The following is a 10,613-nucleotide window of genomic DNA, read 5'->3' on the forward strand; positions in this document are numbered from 1 at the left end:
TAGCAACCGTTGCGGGACAAGATTAAGATCATGGTTCTGGTGTCGGAACGTCCCGGATCCGCAGCCGTTGCATACTGCATTACGTTAGAATTATTTGCTTGTTAGAGGGATGACTTGAGTTGCGGGTTAATCAAATTCCCATTAGATGTGTGGAACTGTGGCCTACGTAGCCTTACATCCAGTTATGCATTATCTAGTTTACATTTATAGAACCGTAACCATAAAACGAACATATTATAAATATTGTCAAGGTCTCTACATGTTGGGATATTGCTACTATAGTTGCATAAAATATAATAATATTGTTGCGCCTTTTAGTAATTACCGTCATCTAAAGCTAAAATACCACTGACTGCAGAGTCCAACAGATGAAAATGGAGAAAATGGAATGCGTCCTAAATAATTACAGAACTTTCTCATTTTATAACTATAGTACATTCTACAAACCATTCGATGTCGTGCTACTGTGGTGGCAGGCGACATCCCTCCTGCACAAGACCGTCTAACCGCTTTATGGCAACCTTTATTATAACCCGTCTAAACTCATTTGCGTAAAATCGGTAGTCTCATGCCCTATGTTATACACCTTTCACTTAGAGAACTTTTGTCTCGTTGGCCTGCAGTGAGTGATGTTAGCCATACTCAACATACAGGTTGACGTAGAACTTACTTCAGCAACAACGTCGCCACAACTGTCAGGGCAGCCCCAAGCAGACTAACAATGTAAGTATTCTTAATCGCATCTACCACCACAACCATAATTTTCTGCTGCACCTCAATAGTCTGTGCGAGGATCGACTGTTTATCTGTTCCCTGAATAATCGCCCGCACTGTCTCAAGTGGCGTGCTAGGTGGCAGCAAAGCCGCCACGGACTTCTGCGCGACGTTCAGAAACAGGGAGCCGGAAACACACAGCGCAACGGTTAGCCCAACATACTGTGCCATGCAAATAAAACCTATGGTGGAGGGAATATCATGTGCCTTGACTTTAAATTGTGCAACAGAGTAGAAGAGCTGACCGACAGCGCCCGCCCCTACGCCAACCAGGGAGCTATATCCGTAAACTTTAGACTGGCTGCTAGTGATGTTGACGTCCGCATCTAAATATTTTAATGAGATTAGAAACGATCCACCTCGAGAAACATCTCACCGAGGTACTTACAAAATAGAGCTTCACCGATAGTGGCTAATATACCACCACAGAAGAACCAGGGCCACCAATGACCTGTCTTTGAGACGACGACTCCACCTAGCATTACCATAAAGACGTAGGTCATGACAATAGGAAGCAATCGCACAGCTGCATCAACAGGGCCATCGCCATGGACCAACTGGAAGAATATAGGGATGTAATAGATTGGTACCTAGCATGCATTAGTTGACTCCTCATTAAAGGTTAACTCGGAATTAGGTTAATATACCAAAACCGATCCGGCGATCGACGCAGTTATGAGCCACAATAGTAGCATGTCTTTATTCAACATGAACTGAACTGGGAATATTCTGTCATCTTCTGTTGTTAGGATGCAAAACGTCTGCTGGAGTGCAAACAGGACGAAGAGCACAGCCGACGTGACAAACAATCCAATCGTCTCCCCGCTGCCCCACAGGTAAATTGTACCCCCAAAACTTATCGCCATGACCCCTGAAACAGAAGCTCCGATTTCAAGAACAGCACCTAACCAATCCATCTTTGCCCCTCTTGCAGTGAAGGAGATCTGCTGTCCCTTTTTCGGATCCCAGCTAGGAACCATGAAGATGATGATAGGTCCGAAAATGCCAAAAATGACCTAAACAATCGTTAGTACGCTGGTCTGGTTAATATATATAGGGCCGTAGCGTTACGTTACCAGATTTATGTAGAACGCCCAGCGCCAGGTTGCACCACTCTCAGCAAAGGCCCCTCCAATGACTGGTCCAAGGACAAAGCCTGCACCCCAGCTGAGACCTGTGTAGCTCATGTATTTCGGACGTTCCTGTTCAGATGTGTTGACCGAAATAACTAGATAATGGTTTCGGTTAATAACATAAGATCGGATGTGATTGATATACTAACGTGTCAAAGATCCGATATAAACACCAGAAGCACCCAGTCCAGCAATAGCCCTCCCCACGATCATTGCATTCATTGTAGGTGCAGCACCACAGAGCGCAGAGCCAATTTCAAATACCACAGATGAGATAAAGTATAAATGTTTAGCATCCCACAAGGTATAAACCTTAGACCAGACAAGAATAGTCGACATCGATGACAACGTGAACGCCGTTCCTAGCCAAGGAAGCTTCTCGATCTCACCCAATGTTAATACAACATTAATGCCAATGTCGGCAACAATGGTGTTGTCTAGGGCATAGAGGAATGTCGATCCCGTAATAGCAAAGACAACGAGGGCCCACTGAAATACACATGAGCTTGATACCAACATATCTAGATTGTGAAGCTTACTGTAAATCCCTGAACACTTCTGACTGGCATTTCTAAGGCCTCAGGATCGGCTGCAGGTGGGCCTGGAGGAACCTCAATATCGGCCTCCTTTTCGGCGAGAGCCTTTATTGATGCACCGTTATGGCTGAACAACAAGTCATCTGGCCCAGCCGCTACTTGATCAAAATTCGGCATCCTGTGAAGGGTTTCCGTACAAGGGTGGTGATGAGGTGAATATTACCGATTGTCATTTGCCTTAAAGAGCCTAGAAAACTAAGCGCAGGTCACCTTATATGAGGGCCTCGCTCGGGGTTTTCGGAGTGATCGAATCGTAAAAACCACCCGTTACGGGTATTAAGGATAGGTTTTTACCCGTTAGTGGAGCTCTAGCCAACAGTGGCAGAAAAAGCGGAGATCCTAGGAAGGGTCACTATTTGACGGAGGAGATTGTGGCTTCTCGTTCTGGCTTTTGGGTTGCCGAGTACCCGTCGACTCCATCTGCATCGATCCCCGAATACCCGCGGACCCGTAAGTTCAGATGTAGCACCTTGCCTGCTGCAAATCAGCACCTTAAACCATATCATAAGTCGTGAATCCTGCTGTAGAGATGATGTAAGTACGTCTTCGGCCCCCCTTAGCACTTTGCTTTCGTTGAAGCTCATACCTTAAATTCAGCAAATATGGTGTTTTTTAAAGTCGCAGACATGGAAGAGCCAAAGTACGATTTAACGTAAGCGATCGAATCAACCGATAGTATCCATTAGCTTAGCTGTAGTCCTCTCGCAGACGTCCATTCCCGGACCTTGAAGTCCTCTTTAAGTACAAATTTCTTAACACCCCCGACAAGTCGATCATGGGAACGAAAGTGACCCACCCTCCGAACGCTTCAACGCCACCCTATACCCATGCCGGAGCATTCGTGGCGGTACACGTCCTCACAGGAAGCGTTCTCAACAAGATGAACGACAATCCGATGATAGTTTTTACGAGGCTCCAGGATGCATGCAGACATCGTATTAACGATAATGCCTGCAAGACTGAGGAAGCGAGCCTGTTTGTCACGATGGTAATGGATACAGGAAAGATGGAGGCAATTCTGGAAAAAGATGGCGTAGCGGGGCTTGTTGTAATTGATGAGGAATACAGGCAGGAAGTGATGGCACAGATAATGAAGTTGCAGGCTGAACAACAGGGGTCCTGAAGGGAGCAGGGAGCATGAACCTGTGCCATAGGGAAATAGTGCAATATCACATATGAATTGGAAGATCGTTGTATTAGAAGTTTAGAATGCTGAACTTAAAGTATATATCTACCGCGATTGCATAGGCAGACTTGTTAAATTAAATCGCAATTAGCAGGATAGTATTTAAGCAGCGAGATGGTGCTAATAAAGTTGAAGGATGTGTCTTCACCTTAGTGTTGTGTCACAACGTTCTCAACTATTTCATTAGCAAGCTTAGAAGAATTTGCAAAGGGAGGCATTGTTTTCTATTGCACAAACGTCTCAGAGCAGAATTGAACATAACAAGCTTTCCTTTTTCTATTCTGTAAATGACGCCACGGCTTCTATTATGAAATCAACAGTTTCCTTCGGCCTGCTCAGCATCGGCGAATGGCTGCTCTCAACCTCTCGCAAGGTGATATTTGCATTGGAATCCTTCGCAACTTGCACAAGCATCATCTGAGCCTGAACAGGGAAAGCCTTGTCCTCTGTACATGCCAAAAACCAAACCGGCACATCCTTCCAGCCAGCATAAGAATGCTCGCCACCCTCCATCAAAGCTTTCAGCGACTGTTTCTTCAGTTTGGTGACCCAGTAATCGCCCTCTGCCTCGGGAAGGTCGTGGTAGAACAATTCCCTAGGTGGAACTGTTATGATGGCAAAACCGCTCGGATCAGCCCTCCATGATGGCGGTGGTTTGCCGCCAAGACCGTCAATGAAGCTTACCCCTGTCTGGCCGAATCCTGAGGCCATCATGACGATGCCGAGGACGTAGCCGGATTGGTCGTTTGAAGATGGCGGAACATTTTGCTTGACGCGGGTGAGGCCTTTGATTGCACTCTGGCCGACTGCACCGCCGTAGGAGTGCACAACAACTACAACATCATGCCCTTGTGTGGTCTCCGCTGCGATGGAATCTCGAACGGCGTCGACGTCTTCTCCGAAAGTTGCTGAATCATTCCCCGCTGTTGATGGAAGAGCTACGGGTACACATTTGTACTGCTGCGCCTCTAAGAGTGAAGAAACTTTATCCCATGTTTCAGTACTGTGCCATGCTCCAGGCACCAATATGAGTGTGGGCTTATCAGACATAGTGAAGTGATGGGAATGCTGAGGTTAAGGACCAAAGCACTGAGTAAATTGAGGAGCTGAAGGGAGCAGCTTAAATAGAGAAGAGTCGTAGATATTAGAACAGAACAAGCGGCGGACACAAGCCTTTACTTAACTTGGCATTACTGCAAAGATTCCCTACCGCGCCACTCCGTAAATCTCTTCTCGGACCTTTTCACGGTTCTCGTCATATTCTAGGGGCTCAGCCCAGCCAAGGGTATGTGCATATGTCCGTGGAGGAGCTAGGACACCTCTCTGGGGCGACACTCGTCCACACGCACTGAGTAGGAGCTGGCCAATTGCCCGCTCCCCGAATACCATACCCTGCAGAGCCAGGGGTATTCACTTGTAACGGGTACCCGCAAACCCGCTAACCAAATTTGGCAGATCTATATATCCGGCGACCCGTTGCCGGTAGCTCGCTTATCCCGCAAATCTGCACTGCCTAGTCGATTCCCGAATACCCGATGTGGCATGTTACGTGCTGGAGATCGGCCACTTAAACCATGTGATAACTCGTGAATCGTGTCGTTATGCTAAATTGTTTTGCAGTTTAGAAAGTGTACTGGTGTAGCGCCCATATGATGGTCCCGCGAGCCAAGCACTTGTTGTGCGGCGAGAATGTGGGACGAGGACATATTCCCGCAATAGCCTATCGCTCGGGAAGGTGAAGTTTTTAATATCCTACAACAGATCGCTAATTATTATCTCGTCTTTCCGAGTTGCTCGCAGTTTCATATCGGTTTTACCATCAACTCTTTCCTCTTATTTAGTTTTCGCCTAAATTAGATTCTGTTCTACTAAGTCGTAAACCACTTTAGAGAGAATTACTACTCTTATAGTAGACCCTAGTAATAGTATAAGAGTAGTAGAAGTGTTAATTTAGAGAGTAGTAATAAGATAGGATTAGTAGAAGAATTTAAGAATAGTAATAGGATTATAATAATAGTAATAACCTATCTACCTTATTCTCTAAACATAGGTAATATTACTATATTATAGTTAATACTAGACCTAATATTCCTCTTGGATTGTCTAATAAATCTATCTAAGAACATTTTCTAATTTATTTATACTTATAACATTTCTTCTTACTAGTTAATGACAGAAGTGGCTACTAGCCCTCTACTATATTAAGTTCACGTCTAAAGGCAAGATTGTTATTACTTAGTAGGAGGGAGGACCTCTCTAAAGGTCATCCTCTATACTTATGTTTTAATACAAGAACAAAAACCACATACAACTATAGACTTAAGAGAATTACGCATCCCGTCCGCTCTGCCATACACATGCTTGTAATTCAGTGGCTTAATACTTTTAATCGTGCTAATAGGCCTAGCGTGGAATCTGAGCCCCTTGCGGCCTTAAGGGGTGAAGCTAGGGTGAGCAGGGTGAGCAGGGTGAGGCGAAGCGATGATTTTGTGTCAATTTTCGTGTCAGTCTCGCGTCGATTTCTAATGGTACTAGAGTGTGGCCGTTTTAGCTTACGTACCTGTTCAGGTGCCTTGGTCTTATTTTCTATGTTGCACCTGTGAGCCATAAATCTGAGCCACGTAAACTGAGACCCCCAAAAGGTGCAGAGGTGCCACATCAAAGCCACAAGACTGTGAAATTCACGTAATTTGGAGATTTGGAGGAGGAACAAAACCAACGACATTCGAAGTTCTCACAGGCATGGCAATTCCATCTACTGGACAATAGTGATCTCATTCTATGATCATAGGCGCTCAGCAGTCATCGCTCGGTGGTGATTGGGGTGGCTGCGACTTCAGTTTATATAAAAGAATTTCCTGGCTAAAAATCCACTCTAGGCATAGCATTTCATTGCCCCGCCCCGTTATATAAGTTAAATAGCATTGATGCTTTATACAAAATATTTTGAAAGCAACCGAGTAGGCGTTTCCGCCTCCACGGACTTCCTCAATCAAAAACAACTAAACCGCAGAAATAATTGTTCACTCAAGTGAAACATATTTCAGTGAAACATCCCACAGTTCCCTTGCGCCGGCCACATCGAAGGCATGCTGGCCGTAACCTGGAGCCCACATCCCCCCTGCGGGATCATGCGGAGTTGATATCTGGCAGTTTTCCAGGTACTTTCCCCCTTGACCATTAAGATCCTTCGATACAGCCGCCCACACACTAGTAGCAGCGCCCTGAGCTGGGTTCATGTAGCTGGCCATAAGTTTTGGGTCCTGGGTTATGGCTTTGATCTCTTCCTCTGACATGTGTTGGCCTAGGTTGGTTGTAACGGCCCCCGGATGAACGCTGAAGGCGTGGAGTCGGTTAGACCCATAGCGCCTCTCGATCTCGTTTGCAGTCCACAGATTTGCTGTTTTGCTCTGCCCATATGCCTTCATTGCGTCAAACTCGCCGTCGAAATTGATATTCTTGAAATTGACGGAAGAAAACTTATGCCCAGTTGAGGACAGAACAATTACTCTTGATTCGAACGACGGGGTGGACGCCTTCAGTAGAGCCGGTGTGAGGAGATTGATGAGGAGAAAATGTGACAGGTGATTAACTCCAAATTGAAGCTCGAACCCGTCCTTCGTGAGTTCTTTGCGGGTCATCATGACTCCTGCGTTTGCAATCAAGAGATGCAATCGGTCATTCTCTGCAAGTAGTGCCGAAGCACAAGCCCGAACGCTATCCAGAGACTCCTGGTCAAGCTGCAGAAGATGGACATTGGGAGACTCTGAAAGCTCTCCGAGGGCTTTCTTTGCCTTTTCGAGGCTTCGTGCTGTTAGGTACATTTTTGCCCCAGTCTTGGACAACGCCTTTGCTGTCTCGACTCCGATGCCCGAAGAACAACCTGTTATTAAGATCACCTTGTCCGCCCACTTTCCAACCAGACCTTCGTCTTGGATAATCTGTTCGGCTGTTGGGCGTGCATCCCCGGGGCCTTTCGGGTGTTCGTAAGCTGCAGCGTATCGAGAACTCATGATGAGGTGCAAGCGTAGTAACGTATGTAGAATTGCTAACGAAATAAAGAAGTCTTTTGTGCTTCACGAGGAACAGACGGGAGTTACGTCTCTATATATACGAAGCGACGCTCGGATTTACGGCGAGGTAGCTCTATCATGCTACTCGCGGTGACCTACGTAAGTTTGCGCTTATATGGTTCTCGCGAGTCATGACGACAAAGATTTGAGCGTGAGGATTGCCGCTTGACTCTCATACGTTGTTCAGTAGCTCAGTTTAAAGTTACGCTAATGCAGCTGGGTGACAGCCGCATTATTAGCGCATTCGTGGTTTCTCGGTAGCGGTCTTTCGCCGTGACTATAGGTTGGTGTTAGCCAACACCCGTCCTGCTCCATCCGGTTCTCTCCTCCTTCATATCGTATCACAATATTCGCGTTTATGAATGCACCCTGCTGTTAGATATGGAGGTGAATGTTCAGCGCCATATATCGGCCTCGGTCCCCGCCCACGGTTCCACTTCGCAGCATAACCCACCGCATATTGCATTCCGGATGCTAGATGATTGGACCGGCATCACTGATCCGAAAAGAAGGAAAATAGCGCAGAATCGCTTGAATCAGAGAAAGCGCCGTAAGTCCGCCTTTCCCTCGTCAGCATCAATTGACCTTCTATCTAGGTCGCCGCCAGCGCTGTGCTGTGGACAATGCAGAGAGAGAGGACCGGCTGGCAACGCCACCTATAAGCCTTGTTGGCAACTGCATCAACCACTTTGCATGTCTAAGGGATCTTTACAGGCTTGGGATTCATTCGGAACAGGCGAAATGGGTCGCCTGTCAGCTGGAACACATATGTTATAGCCACTACCTAGCCGATTCTCCTCGCACGGAGCTTCTCCTCGGCCTGACGCAAGTAAACCTAATTCGGGCTCTGATGTTCAATATCGATGTCCTAGGGTATACGTCGACCCAGATGCACAACGATGCCTTGTCTCCTTTCTGCATTGCTGGTCCCTCACGGGTTGGCGATGAATTGGCTTCCCTCCCTCTTAGCTTACAGCCGACTGCTCTCCAGCGCTCGACTCCACACCACCCATGGCTTGATCTATTCCCAATAACTCAAATGCGCGATAATTTGATTGCCGCTGAGTCTTTTATAGATGAATACGGGCTCTGCGCAGACCTATGTAGCTCAATAGAAGGGACAGCAGGCATACTAGTCTGGAAAGACCCGTGGGATCCTAGCGGCTGGGAGGTAACGAGCTCATTTGCGTCTGTATGGGGCCTGGCAATCAAGGATTGTTGGGATTTGTTTCGGTCTACGAACTATTGGCGCCTAAAACGGGGAGGAAAGCCGTTGTTTTGTATCCCATCGGTTGTATATACGCCGAGGCAGACATAGGTTACCTCGAATTTCAATATCTGGCCATTCCGCAACGAGCCTCTATGAAATAAGATGCGATTAGGGCGTAGACAGGCGTGAACGCGAACCAAAATCATCATGTAAGTCTCATGGATACGCGTATAAATTATTTGCTATAATCACCTCCTGCGAGTAGTCGACTTTCAGACAAATGCTGACCCCGCCTCCGCCCGAACAGCGGGAAAAGATAATTACAGTCCTTGCTCTGCTGTTGTGCAAGGGCTCGAGAAGCACCAACAGCATGTGTCAAGGTTGTCGATTGCTCTTTGGTCAAGAGGTGATGCAATACTAGCTGCAGCCAGTTTGTACGGACTTAACGGACTTTAAGGGGAATGCCCATCCTGTATGCTCTTGTGAGTAACTCTCACCCTTAACGTTAGGTGAAAGTTACTCACAAGAGCATACAGGATGAGCATTCCCCTTAAAGTCCGTTAAGTCCGTACAAAGTCAACAATATAGGCAATATTTACAATCAATCGTTGGGGAGCAGGGTGGACCGTCCTTATGTGGGGTCGTTTTGTCCTGCGGAGCCAATTCTGCAAAGAAACATCATCACCTTTATTCACTATCCTCTACAATGAGTCTTCCGAGCTTTTAGAGCCAATCTAAGATAAGAGAACAGTTATGGTAAACGGCGGCAATGGCGGTATAGGCTACGCATTGCCTGAGGTTTTATCACTGCGAACGCAAAGAGGGTTATTGTCATCAGAGGAAGGACAAGGACATTAATGAGTAGGAGTTGGCGGTTGGTTCGGAAGCAAGATACTGGCCTAGAAAACCAAGTTTACTAGCTCAATAGCAGTCCAGAGTAGCCTTATATTATAACACCTGGCCTGCTGTTGCCTGTCTGGAATATACCAGCGCTTTCATATTGCTAGAGCTTTACTTGCCACGTGCTAACGGACCCGCTGAATGTATTAGTCTACGGACTTACCATTAACCTGCGGACTTACTACTAGTCTACAGACTTACTAGTAATCTGCGGACTTACTATTAGTTTACTCTTGGACTGCGTTTCTTTAGAATATCTATGGCCATCTAAAGTCGCAGTGCATCGCGTTCATTACATCTTAATACAAGACCCACTTCGTACGTGTTGACGTGGCTGCTATTAGGTAGCTAAGGGGGACAACCGGATTATCGTGAGGCATTAAAAACTTAAGGGCGGCGACGCTCACCTACTAGTCTAAATGGCACTGTCCTGAGTATTAAACCGCTTCAAGCTTGAGATCAGTGGATTAGTAGTTGGGTGGGTGACCACCAGCAAATACCCACTGTTGTTGTTTTTTGTTATTTTTTTTTTACTATTTTTGTCGTTGCGTGATAACAACCTCTTCAATTGGTATAACGTATTTCCCGTACGAGTGGCCCACCCGAACGAGTGGCCCACCAAAACACCAAAATTGACTATTACTGCCTACTACTACACCACCACCCTACATAATAACCCTTATTCGATCGTAATTGAATCCTTGGGCCTCTCGCACGTACGGGAGTTATGGCCCATAATAC

General features: G+C 46.5%; 5 protein-coding genes across 5 annotated transcripts; 2 read left to right on the top strand and 3 right to left on the bottom strand.

Annotated features, from left to right (window-relative positions):
* Nucleotides 1-454: 454 nt before the first annotated feature.
* Nucleotides 455-2,871, bottom strand: VE01_04244 (uncharacterized protein). The gene is made up of 7 exons (XM_018273719.2): nt 2,447-2,871; nt 2,057-2,396; nt 1,851-2,002; nt 1,422-1,790; nt 1,163-1,364; nt 671-1,100; nt 455-617 (listed from the first exon to the last, which is right to left on the bottom strand). Exons 1-7 carry the CDS (start codon nt 2,618-2,620, stop codon nt 590-592), a joined length of 1,695 nt encoding a protein of 564 aa, XP_018130483.1. The 5' UTR covers nt 2,621-2,871; the 3' UTR covers nt 455-589.
* Nucleotides 2,872-3,105: 234 nt separating this feature from the next.
* On the top strand, nt 3,106-3,626 carry VE01_04245 (uncharacterized protein; the record flags this gene model as incomplete). The annotated part of the gene is made up of 2 exons (XM_018273720.1): nt 3,106-3,155; nt 3,212-3,626. 2 exons carry the CDS (start codon nt 3,106-3,108, stop codon nt 3,624-3,626), a joined length of 465 nt encoding a protein of 154 aa, XP_018130482.1.
* Nucleotides 3,627-3,750: 124 nt separating this feature from the next.
* VE01_04246 (uncharacterized protein) lies at nt 3,751-5,096 on the bottom strand. The gene has a single exon (XM_018273721.2). It carries the CDS (start codon nt 4,737-4,739, stop codon nt 3,966-3,968), a length of 774 nt encoding a protein of 257 aa, XP_018130481.1. The 5' UTR covers nt 4,740-5,096; the 3' UTR covers nt 3,751-3,965.
* Nucleotides 5,097-6,481: 1,385 nt separating this feature from the next.
* VE01_04247 (uncharacterized protein) lies at nt 6,482-7,927 on the bottom strand. The gene has a single exon (XM_018273722.2). The coding sequence runs from the start codon at nt 7,700-7,702 to the stop codon at nt 6,713-6,715; it is 990 nt and encodes a 329-aa protein (XP_018130480.1). The 5' UTR covers nt 7,703-7,927; the 3' UTR covers nt 6,482-6,712.
* Nucleotides 7,928-8,085: 158 nt separating this feature from the next.
* VE01_04248 (uncharacterized protein) lies at nt 8,086-9,181 on the top strand. The gene is made up of 2 exons (XM_018273723.2): nt 8,086-8,312; nt 8,359-9,181. Exons 1-2 carry the CDS (start codon nt 8,144-8,146, stop codon nt 9,078-9,080), a joined length of 891 nt encoding a protein of 296 aa, XP_018130487.2. The 5' UTR covers nt 8,086-8,143; the 3' UTR covers nt 9,081-9,181.
* Nucleotides 9,182-10,613: the final 1,432 nt, after the last annotated feature.

This window comes from Pseudogymnoascus verrucosus, assembly GCF_001662655.1.
Source record: "Pseudogymnoascus verrucosus strain UAMH 10579 unplaced genomic scaffold scaffold_21, whole genome shotgun sequence".
Taxonomy (NCBI): Eukaryota; Fungi; Ascomycota; class Leotiomycetes; order Thelebolales; family Thelebolaceae; genus Pseudogymnoascus; species Pseudogymnoascus verrucosus.